This window comes from Myodes glareolus, chromosome 16 (genome assembly GCF_982192425.1).
Source record: "Myodes glareolus chromosome 16, mMyoGla1.1, whole genome shotgun sequence".
NCBI classification, from domain to species: Eukaryota; Metazoa; Chordata; class Mammalia; order Rodentia; family Cricetidae; genus Myodes; species Myodes glareolus.
This window is the reverse complement of record NC_142041.1, coordinates 68,745,274-68,769,385: the sequence shown is the minus strand read 5'-3', so window position 1 is coordinate 68,769,385 and position 24,112 is coordinate 68,745,274. Positions and strand designations below refer to the sequence as shown.

The 24,112-nt window shown below is 45.2% G+C and overlaps 1 protein-coding gene across 1 annotated transcript in view; it reads left to right on the top strand.

Annotated features, from left to right (window-relative positions):
• The window catches only part of Znf704 (zinc finger protein 704), a 189,363-nt gene that overhangs the window by 35,002 nt on the left and 130,249 nt on the right, over positions 1–24,112 (top strand). Inside the window, exon 2 of the mRNA XM_085677385.2 lies at positions 15,332–15,570. Within this exon, the coding sequence (XP_085533511.2) occupies positions 15,332–15,570 (239 nt within the window). The remainder of the gene's footprint in view (positions 1–15,331; positions 15,571–24,112) is intronic.

Sequence of the window (24,112 nt, the reverse complement as noted above, 5' to 3'; positions counted from 1 at the left end):
TCTGATGAGAGCCCGCTTTCTGTGTCATCGCGAGGGTGGCGAATGTTAAATTTGGCCTGGATAAGAAAGCCGGCCAGACCCAGAGAGTGCTTTAGTCACCCACAGCCCAGCCACTACTCAGCACCGTCACAGAGACAAGCAGCCTCAGCGTGGGTTTCCGAGGGACATTCGAAGCAGAGGTTCCAGTCTACGAGACATACCGGTGGAGAATCAACTCTGCGTTGTTTGTGGTGATGCACAGGTGCCAGGGACATTTTAGTGGCTGTGACGAGAGCAGACCACCACAAATGAGACTGTGAATACTGTGTTTCCTGGCTGGTGGGCTCGTCCTCTCTGAAGGAACCGGAAGGTCCCACGGAGCACACAGGGACAGAGTAAGGCAGGTTCCCCTCCTGTTTCCGCTCAGATCCACCACCCACTGTAGTGCTTGTTTCCAGTGTAGTGAGTTCAGGCTGGGGGGGGGAATGGTGGATAGTGAATGGTGGCCAGAGACCTCGGTGCCCTCACTGGATTTCCTCAAGGCAGAAGTTCTTACGACAGTGAAGTGAGCTTTAGTTTCCCATCTGCTTTCACTGCTCTCTCTTCTTTCCCCTCTGTCTGTCTGTCTTTCTCTTTCCCTCTTTCTCTCTCTCTCCCACCCTCTCCCTCCCTCCCTCCCCCTTCCCTCTGCTTCCCGACAGGGTCTCGCTGTTGGCTCCTTCCCAGCTCCAGGCTCTCAGGTCCTGCCTGCTTTAGCCATTGCTGGAGGCCTGTGCTCTTCATTCCCTCTAAACCCAGCCCGTTTCTGTGTTCACGGTTCTTGATACCTCTGAACACGTGTGAGATTGCGGTTATTCTCGCTGCTTCATTAGTCATCCCTGCCAGAAGCCGGTTCTAGGTTATTACACAAGTGTCCTTGTTCATTGGCTGCCATTCAGCCATCTCACTTCTCCCTGCTGTGTAGGAGAGAGGCAGACCTTGAACAAAGAGATGCTGAAACGCCGGCAAGAACCCCTCCCAGGCCAATCTCCTGGTTCGGAATTTGATTCGAGCCCTTGGGGGATTCTGTAGCAAATAGACTCCTTCCCTGAGATCTGGGGTAGCCAGGCTGCTGGGCTAACGACAAATGTGACACAGGTTCTAGAGTCTTCCTAGACTTGGGATCTGTGGTTCTTCTGGGGCTCTTTCTTTCCAGCACCTTAAATTCATATCAGGGATTTCATGCCACTACTTAAATTGTGTGTTTAAGTTGAATTTGATATTTATAACCAAGAAAAGGTTTTTAGCAACAGCATTTGATTCAGTATCGAAGTTAAAAGGTCATTTTTATTTGACTCTCAGTAGCATTTGGCTTGTCAGAAGTGGAGAATAGAAGTGGGGTAAGGAGCCGGGGTGTATGGAGTAGAAACTATGATGGCAATAGAAGGGACAGACAGACATAGATTGAAAATGTGTTGGAGAGAGTGGACAGAAGAACTGCAAAGCAAGAACAATCCAGAACATACGACTTGTGGCAGATACGGCAGATTGGCCCGTTTGACCCTTCGACTTCCCCTCTGTAATATCTCCCTCTGTTGTTGTGGCTAGAATTCCTCAGAGCTCCTTACAGCTACAGTTGTATGTGTGACTTGGACTCCACCAAGGCGATGTACTTCTGTGAAAACACACTCACATAAGGTAGTGATTTAGGATCATCTGTGGCAAAGTGTGGGCTCTTGGTCCCTGTTGTCATAGAAATTGAATGGTGGGGGCTTCAGACTTGTGGTAGGTTTCGGCTTTGCTCCTGCATCTGTGCAGTTGTAATATTGAACATCATGGCATGCTCCCTCAGTTTGCAGCAGGAGCTTCCAATAATCTTTAGGCTTGAACTAGCTAGGTGATTGTTTTGCCTGCAAACAGGAAGTGAGGCTAATTGTGTGTAATATTGACAAGGACAGCAGCTGAAAGCTGTTTACTATTAAACTTAGTGGTAAATAATTAGCTTGATACTCTAGCAAAAATACATTTGATGTTGTTACTGCTTTGGAAGAAGTAGGAATTGGAGTAAGGAGGAAAGAGAAAGCAGTGAAGAAAAAGCTGCTTGAGGAGATGGCCGTGGGTAACTCGATCGTACAGGGCCTAGAGCTGAGGAGATGGCTGTGGGTAACTCGATCGTACAGTGCCTAGAGCTGAGGAGATGGCTGTGGGTAACTCGATCGTACAGGGCCTAGAGCTGAGGAGATGGCTGTGGGTAACTCGATCATGCAGGGCCTAGAGCTGAGGAGATGGCCGTGGGTAACTCGATCATGCAGGGCCTAGAGCTGAGGAGATGACTGTGGGTAACTCGATCACGCAGGGCCTAGAGCTGAGGAGATGGCCGTGGGTAACTCGATCATGCAGGGCCTAGAGCTGAGGAGATGGCCGTGGGTAACGATCATATGGGACCTAGAGCTGAGGGACAGCGGATGAGCAGAGTGGAGTCAAAAGAAGCTAGTATAAGATGTAGGCACATGTTTGATTGCCAGTGAGAAGCGTCTAGAAGGGAGATCCTAAAGAGAGTACACAGTGAGACACCTCAATCAGCCACCACCCTTCCTTGTGCCTTGGTTTCCTCAACTATGGCATTTGGGTAGAATGCTCCTCTTAAGAATTCTGAGATTGCTGTTGATACATGTTAGGCAAATTTTAATGGCGTGTCTTTGACTTTAGATTTTGTAACCATAGCTGTACGACTCCCACTGTGGCTATCTTACTGTCTCTGAATTCTTTAGAGCGCTGTGGATACAGATAGGGTAGCTATCATTTTCGACCCATATTTACAGATCTTCCCTTTTAGCCCCATTATTTTATTGCCTTCATTTAATGACATTAGCCAACATTTATAAACTAGTGTGTGCTAGATAAAAGTTGGTGATGAGGCTGGGCGGTGGTGATGCACTCGGGAGGCAGAGGGACCTCTGTGAGTTCAAGGCCAGCCTGGTCTACAGAGACAGCCAGGACTGTTAACACAGAGATACTTTGTCTCAAAAGAATAAAACAAACCAACCAAGTAGATGATGAGCCTGGGATGCCGCACTGAGGAAAATGTCCTCTGTCATCTGGTCTTCTGAATACTGAGAGAAGAGGAAGTAAACATATTTCATCCCAGCTTCACAGATTTGTGTATTTGTTCTGGCTGGTTTAGCAATTCCAAGTCCCAGGGAGGAAGGCAGAACCTCCCATTTTACTTTTCTTTTTCCTTTGGCTGAGTTCGGGAATCCTACCCAAGTCCTCATGCTATGTGTGAGCTCTATCACCAAGCCACATCCCCAATCCGGAGCCTCCCTTTCGTCCTGAGGCCTTTGTCCACCTATTTAGCTCGGGAGAGAAGGCTCCGCTTTTAAGTCTCTCTCTGTGTGAAGTCTGTTAAAGTCAGCGATGTAGCCCGCTCCGTTTCCCATCTGCCCTGTTCTACACACCCAGACCTGTATTGTAGAGCATTACGTTCATGATGAGCAGATACACAAATTGATTCTAATGCGTACTGTCTGCTTCCTTGAGTACGCTAGCTGCATTGATTAACAGATTTTATTTAGTCATCTGTTCAGCTAGTCAGACACTCAGCTGTGAGCGAAGCGCACACGCCGAGCTAAATGTGAGTTCATCAGCTTCGGTTTCATTTGTTTACTGCCCAAAGAGATGGTAGGTTATACTTGAAAGGCAGTGTACATTGATAGAAGAAACCTTAGAAACTCACATTCTCTTTTACTTAACTCTTGCTTCTAATATGGTCTGCAAGTTTTAAAATGGCAAGGCTCTAAGAACCCTGTGGGAATTTGAAAGAGTCTGTTTCTAGTTCTTTGTGGGAGTGGAGACTTAAACCAGGGCAGGCTGCAAGCTAGGCAAACACTACCCCGGAACTAGATACCCCGCCCTCTTAATTTTGACTGATTGATTGATTGTGATAGAGTCTCACTGTGTAGCTCTGGCATTCTGGAATCCTCCATGTAGACCAGGCTGGCCTCACTGGGAGCCAGCCTCTGCCTCTTGAGTGCTGAGGTTAAAAGTATTCACAACTACACCTAGGTTTTCAGACTTCTTTAAAAGTAAAACAAACAAACAAAAACCTTATTTTGAGAAATGGTCTTTCGAAGTTACTCAGGCTGTGGCCACGGCAGGTCTTGAACTATAATTTTCCTTCCTAAGCTTCTGAAATAGCTGGGGTTTATATAGGCCTACACCACCAGGCCCATCTTATTGCCAAATAAATTAAACTGAATTAGTCCAGCTTTTTGTTTTGAAGAAGTTGAAACCAGCTCATCCTCCCACCCCCTTTAACGGAGGTAGTCTGAGTAGGTTGGAAATTTCGAGAGTCAGACCCAGACCCAGCCAGGGATTCAGAGGGTGTCAGGCGTCCTGCCACTGTCTGTCTGTTCTTCCATGCGTGCTCTGTCTCTCCCTTCTTCTTCCCACTTCCCGGTCCCTGTGCACCACCCGCCCCCAAGTGACTTCAGCTGTCAAGTTGACACAAATCTAGAGTCACCTGGGAAGAAGGAGTCTCAGTTTGAAGACTTGCCCAGAACAGATTGGCCTGTGGCCATGTCTGTGAGGCATTTTCTTAATTGCTAATTGATGCAGGAGGGTGTAGCCCATTGTGGGCGGTGCCGTCCCTAAGCAGGCAGGCTGGGCTGTGGAAGAGAGGGGTAGCTGGCCAAGTCCAGGGAAACCAGGCAGTAGAAAGCGTTCCTCCTTGCCTGGGTGTCCTTCCCTTCTGCCGAAGCTCCCGCCCTGGCTTCCCTCTGTGATGAATTGTGTACTCTTTCCTCTGTGTCCCTTGCTTTTGGTCATTGTGTCAGTCACAGTAGCTCCCTCCTGCACTTCCCCCTGCTGCCGCCTCCTTTTGACTCCCTGGATTGTTTCCTGCGGAGATCTAGGCTACTCTTCTGTCTTGTGTTTGTAGCTAATTAAAATTGGAGTCTGGGTCTCTTCCATTTGGCTCTGTATGTTGGTATCTAGAGAAATTTCACAATGCTCTTAGCATTCCCTAGGCCCTCAGTTCAGAGTGGGGACTGCATTTCTCTTTTACTTATGTGCATCAGGATAGTGCGCTGTGAAATCCTCTAATCCCAGCACGCAGGAGGCAGAGGCAGAGGGATCTCTGTGAATTTGAGGCCAGCCTGGTCAATCGAGCAAGTTCTAGGGCAGCCAGCCAAAGCTACACAAAATCTGTCTTGAAAAAAATCAAAACAAAATATATTCTTTTATATATTCAAATATATATATATTTTGCATATATATATATTGCATTGTTTAGCCCCTGAAATGGGTGTCTTGGTCGGCTACTCTCATCTCTAAGATGTGTCTTTATCTCCGCCAGCTGCAAATAACAGTTTGGCTTTTGAAGCTTTAATCCTGCCTCAGTTCTCTGAATTTTCTCCCTGACCGTATTCATGCCTAGTTGGACTGGAGTCCACAGGGAGGAGCTCAGACTGGCAGCCAAGGAGAAGAAAGTGCTCTGGGGAGAGAGGCATGGTCCTCCCATGGGCTCTGTAAGTTTGTGATCTCCAGAAGGGCTCTACTGATGTGCTGGGGTTCTGCGGCTTCAGGGAGAAGGGGCGACTGTCCTGGCTCCCTGGGAATGACACTGACCGTCTGCCAGCAAAGCTCCATAGCCATCTGTGGATAGATTGGTGTAGACTGACTGCCCCTCAGTAAAATTGTGGGCTCTGTTTCTTTGGAAAGGCATTTATAAAAAATTTAGATGTCTACGTAGGGCATAAACTAGTCCCTGTCAGACAAGAATGAGAGACATCTCGATGGCTTTTATCATCATTAATGTGATTATTGATTGTGAATGTTAGACCACATGTGTGAAGTAAGTTAACCAGAGACAAATGGACAGAAGAGCTGTGGGGGGCATACCTGGGGTTCCCATGTACCCTAGCATCTCACACTGGATGATGGGACCGTTACTCCCCAGGACTTTGAAGTTTTTGTAATATTAAAACACTGACTTGTTCTGTGTATCTGCTCTCATACCTCTCAGGTTTGTTCTGGGTTAACCCATGAATACCTGTAGAAAGAAGGTTGAGAATTCTGTAATTTAACAACCAAACAGACTCCTGTTTTGTATAGATTCTAAAAGGGGTTGCAGCCCCGGAGATGAAGTCCTTCATGAGACGAAGCTGAAACTTTGAGAAGGAAAAGTGGGGTGGTAGCCGCTCTCTCACAGGCCCCAGGACTCTGCTCTGCACTCACTGGAGCTCCACTTGCTTATCCTACAAGGGAAGATGGCCCTGCTTCAGAATCTCCTACTCCTAGGAGCAATCTGCCCCTAAAGCAAAAAAAAATTCCTGCTGTCCTCTCCACACAGACCTGTTCTGTAAGAACAGCCCTGACTCTACGTGCACAGTGTTCCTTAGGCTATAATACAATGAGAATGCTGTAATCCATAAGGAGCAGAGCTGGGTGTGTAAGTGGGGGGGGGTATTGCGGTTTTGAACAGGATGGTTTGAATAAAGACAGAAAGGGTGAGGGAGCCTTTGGTCTTAGAAGAAGAATACCTTTTAGGAAGTTGGGACAGCAGTGCAAAGCCCACGCAGTGGTGTGGCTGTGTGCTCAATGGTCAGGCTCGTTACTGTAACACAGTACCTCAGAGAATCAAATTTCTTTCTTTGAAACCGACTCTTGCTATATCCCCCAGGTTGGCCTAGGACTCCCATTTTCCTGCTGTATCCTCCTGGGTGCTGGGGTTTCAGGTGCATACACCGTGTCCAGTGAGTGCAGAGATTTAGCTTTCTTTGCGGGTCTGGTTGGGTGATTCGCTGTTTGGGAGTGTGTGGTGAGAGAGGGAAGCCTCTTCACACCATGCAGGAATGGGCTAGGAACAGCAGGAGGAGGGCCCAGGGACCAGCTTGACTTCAAGGGCATCCTCCAATGAAGACCTTTCCTGAGATCCCACACTTTCCCTAGCAGAGGCATCTAGGGACCAAGCCTTTAAGTATGGGCCTTTGCAGGGCCAGCAGAGATCTAAATGATAGCAGGGGTGGAGGTGAGCGTGAAGGTGGGATAGAAACTCAGAAAAACGTAGCCTCACCATCATTGTGAGGAGGTGGTTTTCATTCATTCTGGGGACAACGGGGAGCAGCTGGAGTGTTCTGAGCCAGGATAAATGGGACCTGATTACGTCTGACGTAGGGCAAAGATGAAAGCAGAGTTGTAGGGAGAGTTGTGCGTATCTGGACAGGACCCACGGGCTGTCTGCCTGAGCGGTCATTGTGGAGACGGCAGACGAAACTCTCTTCTAGACATATTCTGAAAGACAAGTCCTTGGGACTGCTGCGGGAGTGCCGGTGATTGGTTCATTTAAACTGAGTTGAGTAAAATGAGTAGATTATCCTTTAATGTGGCAAGTTCAAGTGATACTGATGATGCTGATAAGCCATTGTCTTTATATTTGATGGAAAAGATAAAGAGATGAAGTTAGCTCAGTTTGAATTTAACATTGGGCTTCACTGGAATGATTTTGTTTGGTGTTGCTGGTTTTGCTTTTGTATTTCTGTTCAAGGCAAGGATCTTAAAAAAACACCCACAACACCCCAAATTGTGTGTTCTCTCTTGCATAATGTTGATAGAAGGCCTGGAGCGTAGCCAGGTCTTCCACTAGAGCGCTGTGCCATACCTTTCCCTCCTACATGTGTTGTTGACTAATCTCCGATTAAGCAAGCCAAGTCACACTCCCTGGATATTAAACTGTCAGAGTATTAAAGTGGACACACCTGGGTAGTAAACTGGGTATTAGCAACGTTAATTACTGAGAGTGGGGCGTGTGATTCTGAACCTATCCGAGGGTTCCAGCCTTGTCCCTCAGTTTGACTTCTGACGCTGTAGGCTGTTGCAAAAGGGGGCAGCGGGCTGCATTCCCACCATCCAGCTGCCCGGCTAGTTTTACACCCAAAATAATTACACGGAAACTGTATTCATTTAAACACTGCCTGGCCCCTTAGTTTTAACCTCTTATTGGCTAACTCTTACATATTCTTTTAACCCATTTCTGTGGCTTACCAGCATGAGTTTAACCAGCGTCCATCTCTGGCCAGAGCTTCATGGCGTCTGTCTGACTCTGCTTCTTTCTCCCAGCATTCTGTTCACTCTACTCCACCTATCTGAATTCTGCCCTATCAAAAAGCCAAGGCAGTTTCTTTATTAATCAATGAAAGTAACACATAGACAGAAGGCCCACCTACTCCAGTAGGCACTGTCACTGGACCAGCCTGGTTGCTGTAGGTCATTTATTCTGTCTCATGTAGAGCAAGCAACAGAGATGCAAAGGGCCCAGGGACTAGTAGAATCAAGGGCTAGTAATTGGAAGCAATTGTTTTTAAATTGGTTTTAGTGGAGATATTCATGAGAACTGGGTGAATTTACCATCTAACTTATTTTTCTGTGTACCCAGCATGAAATTTGAAGAATTAACTCTTAAGTAAGAGAATAGAGGTGTGTTGGCTATTTTTAGAGGTAATGTTTATCAATTCTCTTACAACTCTGATAAATCTTTCCTTGAATTTTACTAGGATGTTAATTTGGTCTTTGAAGACTTTATTTTTGTGTGTCTGAGTATTTTGCTGGATGTTGTATGTGCACCGTATGATGGCTGGTGCCTGCAGAGAACAGGAGGAAGTGGCTTTAAAGACAGCTGCTAACTGCCCTGCTGGCATGGAGCACTGAACCCGGCTCCTCGGAAAAGCAGGGAAGTGCCCTTCACCATTGAGCCAGCTCTCGGCTCAGTAGTAACATTTTCAGAGCAACAGAATACGTTGTTTCTGTTCTTAGTAGAAACTGTGTATCTTTCTGTGGCTTGTTTTTAAGTCCTCAGGCTGACTGCCCCATCACAAGGTGTGTGCTGTGTCATCAGCAGATACTAGACATTTAAACTGTATGTTATGGAAGAAAGTTCTAGAAATAAATTCAAATATGTAACCTGTATTTGGAAATAGGAAGAATTTTTTTTATGAAGTTTGCCAGGATGATCTTGTGACTTTCTTGAGAAAATTGGGGGTGCTAAGAGTTGATACCTCTCACCACTCACATACCTTCCTTGCCTGTTCCCCAACAGTGCTTACCTTGTGGGTTGAACTTCATGCAGCCTCTCAGAATTTCTGACATACTTTCTTGCTACTCAGAAAGTCAGGGCAGCTGGGTCAGCTTTCTTCAGATTATTCCTGGAAATCCGGCCGCTCTCTAGAGGCAGCTCCTCAGATCTGACTGGGCGGAGATGAGTAACAGGAACTTCAAGTTGACACATACTTTTTGGTGTCTACTATAATGCATGTGGAGGGAACGTGTCCGGAGAAAAACTGCCGTGCCCTTGGGTCAGTATCCGTAACTGTGCTCCTTCAGGACAGGTCGGTAGCATTTCTTTGGAAGCCAGATGATCTTTTTTTTAAAGACTGATATGCTCCAGTGCCCACTAAGGGGACAGCATTTACAGGCGTCCAAGACTTAAACAGATGCTGTGAACCTCTCGTTAAAAAAACTGCAGTTTCCTTGAGTGTGTCCTATTTATACATGCGTTGATTATCTTCTTCAGAACAAAAGCTCTTCACTGAAGTAAAGATTCTGAGTTATTTGTCAGTTGGTAATTGGTAGTATTCTCATATAATTGAACATTGAAACTGTGTTCTCTTGCAAGAAATTACCCTGGGTAATGTGTCTATGATGTGTGTGTGTGGAGGGATTCTGGGTTGGGGGAAGGAGAGGCTGGAGAGTCCACGATAACGGAGTGGTCACCATAGCTGAGGGCGCTGGTGGGCAGGGGACCTGAGAGTGCCAGGGGTGCATTATTAGAAGAAATTTATTGTTCCTTTAAGCCGTACTTAACACACTAATCATAGAAAACTAGTAGAAGAGAGATACTGTGTAAATGCTAGATTCTTAATAAATAATTATGAATATGTCTTTTTTCATTGTAGGGTAATACAAGTTTTAAAATACCAAATTACATGTGTATACTAAAAACTGTAAACATGGCAGAACACTTGGCCTGTCTATATATCTGCTACCAATGAACACATTTGTTAACATTTAAAATATCCTTTTGAAAGGATTTCTTCATTTACCTATACGTATTCCTCTTCTCTGAGATCACATTACACAAAATTATTTGTAATGCCCTTTTTATGGCCAGCATATAATTTCTCTCCGTGCATTTCTTTGTGCGTATTTGACACATTATATGTATTGATAATATTTAACTTTTCAGATTTTGCTTGATTACTCTAGGTCAGCCTTCTAACCTTTGTATGTTCCTATCAATACTATTTCAGAGTTTTGCTCGCTCTCACATTAGAAAACAGACAGCAGAGCGAGGGACAAAGCAAGGGACGAAGCTCAGAGGTGTGCTCGCTCGCCTGCCGTGCTCAGGGCTCTGACTTTGATCCTCAGCACCACAGAAACTGGTGTGGGGGTGCAGACCTGAAATCCTAGCGCCAGGGAGGTGGAAGTGGAAAATGAGCCCTTTAAGGCAATCCCTAGCTACAGTACAAGTTGGAGGCTAGCCTGGGATGACATCTTATCTCAAAAATACCAAACAAATAACAAACCTCAAACCAGAGTGGAGCAGTGCAAAACATAGAGAATTAGTCTTACAATTTTTGTGAATTTCATAAGCAATAACGCCTACTTCATTATTTTAATTTTTCTGTTTATAAGATAAAAATCTTACGATCTTATTACTTTAAAATTATCTATGTCTCTTTGTATATATGTGTACCTTGTTTTATATTAAATAAATGAACCCTTGAGGCCCATGTCATCTTCAGGTCTCTGAGATATATGTGTTATCATTTATAAAACGGGGTGACCCAAGGCCTCAGCAGGTCCCCTGGGGAGACTGCTCGGAAGACAGACAGATAGATATGCCATGCAGAGAGAGCTTGGGTATAGAGTTTATGTAGTGGGTTATGGAGGGAGAGGGGAAAGGAAAGAAGAAAGAGAGGCAGGAGGTCCTCTTGCCTCAGTGGAAGGAGGAGATTGGGAGTAGGCGGGGCTTGTCTCCTAAAGGGACAGGGTACCAGGTGATAGGCAAGGCTAGCAGATTACAACAATATGGCTTTGAGCATACTGTTTTGTCCATTAAATTCAGAGAAATCATGTCCATTGTGGACTGTAGCTTATATGTGTTTCTCAGTAGGTGGGGCCCAAATGTGTTACCTTTATTAGAGTGTGGATGCAATTGATGCCCACTGTGTGGGGGTGTCGTGCTTGCTCACTGTTAAAATCAGGTGGTTTGATTAAGTGGTTCCCTTCAGGAAAATCTTCCTATATCTTTCTTAGACAAGCACATAAAGATACATGCATGGGGTGTTCATTACTTTTAATAATTTAAAAAAATCAAAAAGTACCTTAACATTAATGAGGAAACTAACAAAAAGACATTGTATAAAATGATACAGTGTTCAAAATACAGAAATATACTTCTGCAGAGACGGTCAGGACAGTTTGTCTAGCCAGTCAGGCAGCCTGCATCACTGCGCCCATGCCTCGGCTCTCCGTGTGGTTTCTGTGGACACGCAGGTAGTTACTGCACTGTAGGCAATCGAGGTTTTGTGGTAAGTTGTTAAAAACTGTTCTTTGAAGGCAGGGGATGGTTGGGCAGGGTGAGAAGGATTGGGGAAGAATGAGCTTTTCCTTATATGCCTTTTAACTGAAATCTTAATAGGCATTTATTTTATGGGAAACAAGCAATGAAATGTGGGAAACAAGAAATGAAAAGGACATTTCAGTGCTATAGAAACTTTCAACACTTTAAATGTTAGAGTGTGACAAGTGGCTTCTGGCGTCCCTGTGCCTGCTAAACTTCCTGGAAACACAGCTGGATGTGAAGGTTTATTGTGGGTTGGGAAGAGGAAGGAAGCAGGAACAGAAGTGGGGAGGCTCCGGTGGGTACCACACTCTGGCTAGCTCTGGAGGATCCAGGATGCTGCTTTCAGAGAAGCCCTCCCAGGCCTATAGAAGAGCCTGCACTCAGAGCGGCTTGTCTTCTCCACTGAACATTACCAGGCCCTCCCACGCAGGTCCTCTGCCAGGCCATCTTGTTACTCTTCTACCTCACTAGTGACGTTTTAAGATGCGGTCCCCTGAATCAGATACTTCAGGTGGGTTGTCTCTCATCTGAAAGGCTTGGGGCTAAAAGTTTAGAGTATTTTCATATACATAGTGAGATATCACAGGCAGGTCTCAAGTCCAGACATAGAGCTCATTTCCAGTGTATGTTCGTTTTACGCTCATAGCTGAAGGCATTTTGTATAACACCTATAGTAACTGTACTTGAAGCACAAGTTGCTGGTGCACAGTTTTCTGTCTGATACCATGTCAGTGCTGATAAACTTGTGAGAACTGGAACATTTTGGCGGGGGATTGGATTTCTGGGCTAGGGATGCCCAGCCTGTTACCCTCCACATGCAACAGCCCTTCCTAGGGAACACTGCCCTTAAATATCTCAAAACCTCTGCTCTGTATTTTCCCTTAGAAGTACTCCCTCCACCTTGTCGTTTCCCCACCGTTACCATCTTCCAGGTTTCCAGCCTGGGAGCTTTACCTGTATGTTTCTTCCTTCCTCCTCAGATGCTTCCTAAAACTGTTTGTGGGTCAGTGACTCTCTTACCGAGGAAATTCTTGCCCGTCTCTCAGGTTTCCACTGCGGGAGTGTGCTAGTGTAGGGACTCAGATTATGGCCTGTGGTGCCCGTCCTCGCGTATGATGCCCTCCTTGCCTTCTAGTCTTTAACATGCTGAAAGGAAAAAAACCCTAAAAATTCGGATGTCTTTAGTTTTCTCTGGATGAGTGTTTAAGGCATTTCCTGTAGTTAACCACTCAGCTACGGTGATGGTGGTGGACTAGGAGGCTTCAGAACCACCACAGGCTCCAGATAAGCAGACATCGCCTGAATCCTGCTCCCTCACCCTTCTGGAAGCTACTGTTGTGTCTACCCATTTGTAGTCACTTGTGGATACTTCAGAGCCTCTACCCACCCTTCCTTGGCTGACCTCCCTATCTCCCCTCCCACCCCAGCCACCTTTCGCTGCTGAGCTCTGCCTGCTGATTCTTCTCCCTTTGCTCTTAGCGACATTGATGCCACTGCCGGCTTCTCTTCACTCAGATTTTTGTTGTTGTTGTTGTTACTGTTGTTTCTGACTGTCATCTGCCATTATTTGCCTGGTTAGAGCCATAGCATATAGTGACTTCTCAGATGGTATCATTTCCATTGAGAGAATACTGGCTTTGTATTTTCGAGTCACCTAATTAACTGGCCTTGCAGAGCCCCGGGAGCATAGGAGCTGTGAAAACACAGGGGGGAAATGTGTGTTTGAGCAGACGAAGTACAAAAAGTTTCTTTCCAGGTGAATGAATTAGAAAATGGCCTTCTTGCCCAGACGAGGAAGCGTAGAGACCCTAGTTTCAATGGGGACTAGGTTTTAGACATAGTGGGATATAACCATGCTGCTGCTTGTAGCAGGGTTTAAAAGTTCACGTAACAACAGACTCCTGTACTTTATGGCTACACTTTGCCTCACAAGTTCCAAACTTGTGGTCTAGGGGTTCTTGGGTGTATCCCTTCTACACCACTACCGGTTTGGTCGTCCTCTCTGGCTCCTTCGAATCAGTTTGGTCATAGCATGGATCCCATTGTAGAATGCAAGTCAGTCAGTTTTAATGAATTTATTGCTGAGCAGACATTACTATGGTCTGTTTGTCGAGCATCCCCACCGCTTGGTGAGGTTCCTAGCCCCAGATGGGTGTCCATCATTGTTCAGCAGTCAGTTGCAGTAGCTAGCATAGCAGTGTCTCTTCCTATTGGTGGTTTAGCAGCTCCTACCTTTGTAGTTATTTTTGGTCTTCTGGCCATTTTTAATAATTTTTTAAACAAGGACTTTGGGATTAGTTGCTGTGGAATTCATTCTATTTCTGGAATTTCTGCTTACTACCGAGAGTTTGTTCAGGAAGCGTTTTAGATTGATAGCCTGCATTGTAGAGTATTATCGCTCTCTGTTTTCCTATTATGTATTCTTGGCCAGGAGCATAGCATATGGTTATTACATCATTGCTGTAGGAAATTTATTCTACTTGTATTTATATGCCTCAGGTATTTCTCTAAACTTGTGAGGCATAAAGCCACAAGCCTTCAGTCTTCCACTTTTAGTGCTTCCGTGGGAGCCGTTTAGTCAGTTCAGTTGTCCCCTGGGGAGGCATTGCTTATCCTGTTTCAGTTTAAGACTGTTGACTTTGAACACCGTGACTGTTTAATCCATGTGGTTCCTGGCTTTCAGGAGACACTGGATAGTCGTGCACACCAAGGTCTCTACTTCTTTCTTGTTGCCTGGACTCTAAAGTCCTCTGTGGCGTCACAAACTGGGCACAGGCCACTGCTGAAGCAAAATACCACCCTCCTGTCACAACCCTGGCAAGGCAGAAACATTTATGGAGAACATTGATTGAGAGCTCTGGGTCTTCACATGAATTCTGGATCAGTCCTGGGGTTGCCATGTGCACACATACCCGAGTTTTCGTTTGGTCTCGGAATGTGTAGTGATTAGTTCTAGAGACTCTTGCTGTTCTTACACACATTTTCATTTTACTATGTACGTTGTTTATGACTTTCAGTTTCAGTAGAAATGCTTGACTGAGGTCTTTTATCTAAGCTTAGCTGGGCTGTGGTAAGCAGGGCTGGGGAGACTCCCTGGGCTCACAGGGAGGACGGCCTGGCTTGTGTGTCTGTGAAATGACCTCTTGGTGAACGGAGAGATTCCTGATGGCGGGAGAGTCAGGCTCTTCTTGCTGTACTCAAGGCTTGAATCAGTTTGCTGCTGAGCTGGTTTCTGAATGGCAGCTTATAAAAACTTTAACTTTAGTTTAATTTTTCCCCAATGGTTCCAAAATCGGAAACAGTGGGATTTAACTCACTGAGTTTTGGTTTCATATTTGCCTTTCCCTTATTCATGGACACTAAGGTCAGTGTTAATAGTCAAAGACAGTCTGCATTTGCATACCAGCTGTTGCATTCTAGCTTTCTTCATTTACGCACGAAATGGCTTTCAGTACAAACGCATAGAGAGCTAGTGCTTTCATCTCTTGAAAGGAAGCCGTTTCTTGAGTTGTTGCCGTTGTTTTGGGACAGAATCTTTCTGTGCAGCCCTGGCTGTCCTGGAACACTCCATGTAGACCAGGCTGGCCCCAAACTAGTTGTTTATTTCTGGTTGTGATGGTAGTTGCTTACTTCTGTGTTGCATTTTCCCCAGCTAAGCCACAAACTAGCGCAAACAGAAAGAGTGTGGTCTTTCCTCACCACAGCCTGGCAGAGCTGTGTAAGATCTCTTTTCTGGGTTGTGTTTTGCAGGTGGGGAGTTTTAAGAGAGAAATGACCTTCACATTTCAGCCTGAGGACTTAAGGCGCGAGTCCAGCCGGAAGACTTCTCACCACTTGTTCCCGCTGGCCATGGAGGAAGACGTGAAAGCAACGGACACTAAAAAAGCCAGCCGGATCCTTGAGCAAGAGAAAGAAAACACTCGATCCATTTGTCTCCTTGAGCAGAAGCGGAAAGTGGTTTCCTCTAACATCGACGTCCCTCCTGCAAGGTAGGGACATCTCACGTGGTTCACTGCTGCTGCACTCCATCTTGTTCCACAGGGTGTACGCTTGGCAAGAGTTGTCTCTCGGGTTGTCTGTCTCTTCTGGGAAGTAGAGCTGGCGTTGATGCTGCCATAGTTGAAACTGTTGTAGCCATAGAAAACGTTACTGTGTCTTTGACAGAAGTAACTGCAGGAGCATTGACAGAATGATGCATACTATGTAAGGCTGGTGACACGTGGAGGCAAGTGCGCGTAGATCCTAGGTGAGAGGCTGCCAAATCATGTCTGTAAGCTACAGTTCGCCTCTTTGTGGGACTGCGAGAAGAGAGAAGTTTAACAATTCCAACACTTTCTTAAAAGAAGGTGACAGTGGTACAGGCCATTAGTGACCCACAGAGTCCTCAGTGTGTCAAAATGTTCAGTGGTGTCTAGCTGATGTCATCTATGTCTTTTGTAAGATTTATCTCGACAAGGGAAACGGCTCAGTGGGTAGAGCTCATCCTGAAAACATAAGGACCCGAATTTCCAAGCCCAGCTCTTCTGCAGCGCAGTTGAGGGTTGCCAGAAGTTCATGGGTGGCTAGCATGGTGTGCGTGTCACTGAACAGCAGGTTGTGTTCTGAGGTGCACATCAATGCACTCTGTGGGACACACATGCACACACATGCACTTGCAGGATAGAGGAACATTAGCCACGGTGAAGAGAGTTTGTCATGTTATAATTCTCGTTCAACTTTGTTCTCTCACACCTTCCAGCCTGCAGTTTCTCCTCCCTCCTCTCCCCTCTTCTTTTCAGTTTCTCTTCATTCCTGCCTAGTGGTCTGAAGGGTATTCCTGTGGCAGAATGGACGCAGAGTAGAACACCTGTCTGTTGCAGGAGGGCCTGTTTATCCATCCCGGCTGCCCGGCTCGCTTAGCCCCGAAATGACCATATAGAAACTGTATTAATTAAATCACTGCTTGGCCCATTAGCTCTAAATTCCTACTGGCTAACTTCTACAACTTAGTTTAACACATTTCTATTAATCTGTGTATCACCGTGAAGCAGTGGCTTACCGGCAAAGTTTTGGCATGTCTGACTCTGGTGATTCCATGGCTTCTCTCTCTCTTATCTTATCCCAGCATTCAGTCCAGTTCCGCCCCCCCCCGCCCCCCTCCTGCCTACCTAAGTTCTGCCTTATCAACAGGCCAAGGCAGTTTTCTTTATTCGTTAACCAATGAGAGGAACACACACAGAAGGACCTCCCACACCACCTGTCCTTCCTCTTTCTAAATGTATCCAGAACACACAGACACACACACACACACACACACACACACCCTGTTATTCCTGTTCCTGATTCTGTATCCAGCCTTATGTGAAAAGCATACAGCACACACGCACACACACGCACACACACGCACACCCACCCACCCACCCACACGCACACCCACCCACCCACCCCCACACTCATATACACACACTCACATGCATGCATACACTCACGCACACCCTGTTATTACACTTAGTGATTCTGTATCCTGCCTTATGTGGAAAGCACCTAGCATGCACACAAGCGTGCGTGCGCATACACGCACACGCGCATACACACACATACCCCAACTTCAGGACTTGGAGACCATTTTGTTCATCCTCTGTCTCTGGACTAGAACAATGCCAAGTGGGCATTAGGGAGAGTCTGTGGGCACGTGTCAGATGAGGAAGGAATGGGAGTGCTTGCTCTGCATGGCAGGTTGTTTATTATTAACACGTGCGTGTTCTCCAATTTGATGCCGGAAATGATTATCATGAAACTTGATAAGCAGTTGCTTGAGAAGTCCTGCATTTATTCACATACTTTCTGACAGCTTATGAGGAAAATGGTACCTGGGGGCTGGGAATGAATGGCCCTTCCCACCTGCTCATGTTCTGTAATTAACATTTCCATTGTTTTCTGTATTAAGTAGAGGGCATATCTTCTCTAGGAAATTACATGTTACCCTATCCAGATGCCACATCACCAGACTTTTTAAAACTATAGGCCTCTTTGTTTAACCTCTAATTGCCAATTTCGTATATCTCTTCCGTCTGTTCAACTATTTGTTATTATTTGCTTTTCTATGATTTTTATATCAAATACTTAATTAAGTTATTAAGGATTAGTTTTCACTGTGGCTTCATTGTGAAATGTTTTATAGGCCCCGAAGCAGGTAGACAGGTTGATTCATATGTATGCTTGGCTGACTCATTTGATAAATGACATGTTAGCAACTTGACAGAGAAGAACTGTGAGTTTGTGTGCTTCCCACGTCTGTCTGAAGTTTGGGGGTGACTTGGAGGCCTATAGGACCCACCTTACACACCATTGCCCATGGAGTCTTTCATATGTAGTAAAAGACCTGGAATTAATTACTTTATATTCTCAGGTTGTTGTAGGATATATCTTTACTTTGGTTTTGCATAAGGTCTCATGTAGCCCAGACTAGTATGATGCCTTCCCCTCCTAAGCACAGATTGTAGGTCTGTGCCCATGCCCAGTTTATGCCGTGCTGGGAACAGAACCCAGGGCTTTGTGTGTGCTAGGAAAGCACACTACCAACTGAAGCACATGTCAGCCCTGCGTGTTTGTACTTCAGCTTGATTCCACCTCTAGTGCTGTCTGGAAAAGGGGGGAAGAAAATACTCCTGCTTTTCTGTTTTCTAATGCAGGTCTCCAGGGCATTCCACTCTTTGCAGCCGTTAGACGTACGCAGAAGCTCACTGCACAAGCCAATATTGTCGTGAGCTCTTAAACAGTAAGGATAAAATTAATTGGGTTTTAAATCATCAATATGTAGAGAAAAATTCCCCACTGACAAGGTGTAATTTCGATGAATTAATCTGCTATGAGAAGTGCTATTTAAAGTGTCATGGTGTGGGGTCTGCACTAATACACTTGTTTTCATTGTTGCAGCAAAAATGTAATCATCATAAACATCTAACACTTGGTGAAACAAATTGCTTTTTTAATCAAATAGTCATGAAGGAATCAAGTTCTGCAGAATGTAATTCCCAAACGTTTTCTCCTGCTTGTTTACCCTCATTAAGTTATTTAGTAAATGTTCACTTTTGACCAAGTAGATTGATACTTTGTGGTAGGAAACTTTCAGTCACATGGTAAAAAGGAACAAGATTTTTCTTTCTGCTTCCTAAAAGAGAGATAATTACAGCTGTCAGAAATATCTGCTGATGTTTGAGTCAATCTGGAGTGTGGTGAAATGTATTAGAATGGAGAAGTCTGTATGTCTGTCATTAAATATGACCTGTAATTAGTGTGTAATCCACACGTGTGTGTCTGTCTACATGTTTACTACAGCTCCCTCTCCCTCTTCCAGACTGTGTTTTGGATGCTCGTAGAGCAGGCGGTTGGTTTAGGCTGTTAGTGTCACTGGCGCAGAGCTCCTGGGCAAGCTAAGATCACCTGTAGTGTTTCTTATTTAATCTGTTCCTTGTTCTTCAACTTCCTCTAGTTTATAAAAGGAAACGTGAAGTTTATTCCCCGTAGTTCATACATGAAAGCAGTAGGCGTGTATATGTTAACTGTTTTTCCATATCTCTGGGGAGGTCTGGGAATCCTGTCAAACCTGATCTCTGTGACCCATTATTGAATTTTCTGATTTCATGTCTTTCCTCCATCAGCAGGTATCTACTGAGTCCCTGTACTAGTGATATAGGACTTGCTAAAACATGAATGGGAGAGGTGCTCCCCTCCAGAAGCTTGTAGTGCAGTGAGACAGATGGACTCATAAATAACTAAGTCCAAGAAACCATTTAGTATTGTCTGTCTGCCGTTTCATCGGAACTGGGTGAATTTATAACTAAAAGAAAGGCTTTAGTGTTAGGAGAGTGATACATTTGTATGCCTATTTAAAAGCCCGCTTTTCTATTGTTAGTGTCCCTTTGAAGATAAGAAGAATGGAATGGAGAAGGAAGAACTTCAAACCTGTGGTCTGTTTTACACATTTTTTAAAAATGCCAGTTTTCTGAGAGCCATCTGAAGGTTGTTAGTATCAGAAAGTATAAGTTTATTATCCCAGCTATGTTATGTTTGGTCACCTGAGAAGCAAGAGCCAAAACAGAATTCAGCACACAAGCAATTTATTAGGGGAAGTGCTTGTGGGAAGGTGGGGGAGCAGGGCAGGGCAAGGCCAGTGCGGGAAGGACTGCAGGAAGGGTGACTGACCGTGTGCTGGCAGCCTCACAGCCCATTCGGAGAACTTTCCTGTGTCTCTCTGCTCAGAGCAGCTTGTGATGCTTGGGACCTAGGCGAGTTCAGTAGATGCTTTTGGAGCCCAGCTCTGGTCCTGGGTCAGTTAGCGCTGTTCTCCTGACCGTCTCTCCTCCTGGAACACTGTCCTAAGTGTCCTCTGCAGTGTAGGCTGGAGGAAGGGCTGGACTGGCAGCCCAGACTGTCAGTACAGGCCATTTGCAGCCTTTCTTATGCTAGAGTACCAAGCTTCGTATGAACGAAAGCAGTAATGACTGCTGGTTCAAGCATTGCAAAGAGTTGTACTTTTGAGTAACCAGAGGAAAGGTGTCTGTCTCCCTTCTGAGCCGCCTCGATGGGCAGAGATGATGTTAGGAGAGCCCCTTGCTGTGGGACCCGACCAGTGTGGTCTGAGTGGTTTCAGGAAGAATCTGTGTTTCATTGGGGGGAGCGATAAGGAACGTTAGACTCCATTGAGAATTGAAGTACTCTGTTTCTCATTACCCCACGTTCTTCAGAAGGTAAAACCAAGCCTACGAGAGTGAGAGCGGATGGAAAAGCAGGCATGGCAGTATTGGTTTAAATCAAGGGCATGAGTGCTGAGTTGATGCCACCTGTGCAGATGGCGGTCTTTGTCACGTGGCCTGCTCACAAAAGACAAGACCTGACCTCTACTGAACAAGCAGTTGTGAATTGAGAACAAGGAATGAGCTAATTTAAGTATGAATCCTTAAATAGTTTAAGGTGTCTCTAAGAGGAAATGTAGGCTTCATTGATCTTTAGGGAAAGTTGAGGAAAAGAAGCTTTACGAGTGTAGACATGTTTTCAGTTTCATCTACACTGCAACTGGAGCAGAGCTTTGGATTTTGATCGTGAAATGACACCCCATTCTGTGCCTGTCCCTCATCGGTTGATGGGCACTTGCCACTGGAGAGGCAGGAACAAGATCATATTGAGTTGTTGGTTGTGTTACATTGTTAGATGATCAGAAAGATTTTATAGAGGTCAGTGTTAGGCCTTCATTAGGAAAGACCATTTTGGTTGTATAGAACGGGCTAAGTGGGCGAGTTCATATAAGAGTGAACACAGGAGGACCATTTAGGATAACATCATATTAGTGCATGACGGTGTCATGGGAGTTAGGACTGAAGTGGAGAGAGTCTAGATGAAAGAAGTCGATGGCTGAGCTGCCGTTGGAGGTAGATGGGAGGCCCCTAGGTTGTGAGAAATACTGAACCGCTCTGGCTGATTTAACAAGGATGGATTGTACTTATTTTATCTTTTGTTTTGAAACCAACAATCCAATCCCAGAGTCCTGGGGAGCCTGGAGAAGCAGGTCAGCAAATCGACAGCTGGGTGAGCGGGGTGAATATCCACAGCTGGACTCTGGAGCTCCAGAAGTGAGGAATGTGTGTAAGGTATTCCACAGACATAGGAGCAGATCAGCCACCAGCAGGGATAAAATGACAGACGCTACAGTTAGGCGTTGTAATTCCCACTTCATAAACGAGTGCAAAGATTCAAGACTATCAGGCAACACATAGGAGAACATACAGAAAATACATGGAAGTTTCTGGCCCCACGGAGATTTTTTCCATCATAGTCACTAGTGTCTGTGGGAGAATATTAATAATTTATTATCCTTGTCATCTGTGATGTTCTAAAAATATGTCTACAACATTGACTACTACAGTAATAACACTAGCTCCCTACCTGACCACTAAACAAAACCAGCAGTTAAGCAGACACTGGTCATGTAGACCAGTGATTCTCAAGCCTGTCTAATGCTGCGATCCTTTAACTCAGTTCCTTACACTGTGATCCCAACCATAAAATTATTTTTGTTGCTACTTCATAACTGTAATTTTGCTTCTGTTTTGAATCGTAATGTAAATATCTGATACATGACTCCCAAAGGGGTCTTGAACCACGCTAATCTAGAGCACGGCATTTGTTCTGTTTTTGCTTTTTCCGGGATACTGATGATTAAAATTGTTGGACTTCACCCAAACAGCAATTACAATTTGCTTATGCAGAGTGATAACTTCTAATTATAACCTTAATGCTAAAGAACTCTATCACCAAACCAGCTAACCTAAGGAAAAGAGGGATATGAACCCCAAGTACTCCTAGACCGGAGGGCATATGACACATGATGAGTTCACCCCTGCATGGAAACGGAAAGTGTTACAGTGCCAGTTGTTCCCTGGGGTTTTAAAGCTGCTTATCAGTTGCTGGATAAACAAAGTCATCTTACTAGATGTCGGATGAAGACTGTGTTTTAGATCTTCAAAAACTTGTGAGCCTTTGAAGATATAGTTCAGTATTTGACCAGTAGATGCACTGAATGCTTGTGCGTGTGTGTGTGTGTGTGTGTGTGTGTGTGTTTGTTCGTGTGAGAAAGGGTCTCATTATGTGGACCAGACCTCAAACTTGGAGATCCTCCAGCTTCTGCCTCCAGAGGAGCGAGCGGTATCAAGGGCATGTACCATCACATCTCACTTCTAGCTCACCTTTGAGTTAAAAGTTAGAAAGTAACCTGCCCCATAAACTTTGTGTACAGTAAAAATCCCAGAGCGAGTTTGCTACCCTTTTAGTTTTCCTCCAGTGTCCCTTATAGCAAGGTCTCCTGTAATGAGCTTGGAAGTAAATGAGATAAAGCAAAATTTCTGTCATTTACTTATTATTTGAGATGGGGTCTTCCTCTGTTTCCCAGGCGTACCAGTCCTTCCCCCACATCCTCCCTCGTACTTGAGTAACAGATGTGAGCCACCGTATCTGGCTTCAGGATTGCTGTCTTTTATTTCTGAATCTCAGTTAAGACCACCAGTTCCTGGGGAAAATATTTAATGTTTCATACATGTTATACCTGAGCTTGTCAGGTTCCCAACTCTGTAGCTAATATGAGACCACTGAGAAAGGTCACTTTAACATTTTAAAATGTTTTAAAGCACATTTTCTTTAAAATGTGTGTGTGTGTGTGTGCATGTGTGCGTGCGTGTGTGCGCGCGCGTGTGTGTGTCTGTGTGTGTATCTGTGTGTGTGTCTGTGTGTGTGTGTATGGAGACTGTAAATGTCCTCACCATGTTGAAGAAACACTAATGCTGTGTGATTTGTGGCTCTCTTAGGTCACTGACACAATCTCTATGCAGTAGAACAATATCTTTTTAGGGAAACTCCTTCCCCCACCTGCTTGTCCCACCATCTCAGAAATTCGAGTCAGCAAGTCACTATTGCCTCTGTTTGCTACACAGAAGCCAAAGTGCTGCATGGAGTCTGTACACTGTCCAGTTGAGCCGGATTAGGATGCTTATCTAGGATGTTAAACTTCCTAGTGTCTTCTGTTCCCCATCACCCCTCCCCTGTCTCCAAGGAAAGACAGGAGACACAGGAAAGGGAAGTCTCTCTTCTCACTCGGGAGCGAAAGCCCCTGAACAGATTGCTTTGGTTTCTGATTGTTTTATAATATAGCCGTCTCTTTCTGCCAGATGCTCACAGATGATTTCTGAGATTTAAGTGCAGATCTGCTGCCCTCCGCTACACCAACCAGCGCTCTCCAGCAAGCTGGCGAGCAGGGGAAACCTCCCAGATAGTACTCCCTATCTTTGACCAACAGTGATGTCATTGATATGGGCTTCATTTTCTCATTAAGAAAGCCTGTGTTTTGTGACACAAATTGCCTTATGAATTTTGTGTGTGGGGAGGGAGGGAGAGTGGGTGGCTATGCTTTTAAAAAGAACTTTACATTGTTCTTGTGCTCATCCACCATTTTCCAATAACTGTACTATAACCATTATTCGTGAGTACAGATTACTATTACCAAATCAGAATATACCACCTATTGAGAATTGCATTTTGTTTGTTTGTTATTGTTTCTGTTAAATTTTTTTATTAAAAAAGTTTCTTTTTCACTTTGCATACCAATCACAGTTCCCCCTCCCTTTCTCCTCCCCTCTGCTCCCACGCACACACCTTAACCATCCCCCATCCTCTCCTCAGAAGGGGTGAGGTCTCCCATAGGAGAGACCTATGACAGAGTCTGTCATATCAAGTTGAGGTAGGACCGTAGGACCAAGCCCCTCCTCCCGTATCATGGCCGAGCAAGGTATCCCTCCATAGGGAATGGGTTCCAAAAATCCAGTTCATACACTGGGAATAAATCCTGGTTCTGCTGACAGTGGCCCCACAGACTGCCTAAGCCACAGAACTGTTACCCAGATTCAGAAGGCTTAGTTTGATCTTCTGCAGGTCCAGAGTCAGGGAGCTCCCACTACGTTGGGTCAGCTGTCTCTGTGGGTTCCTCATCATGATCTTGACCCCTTT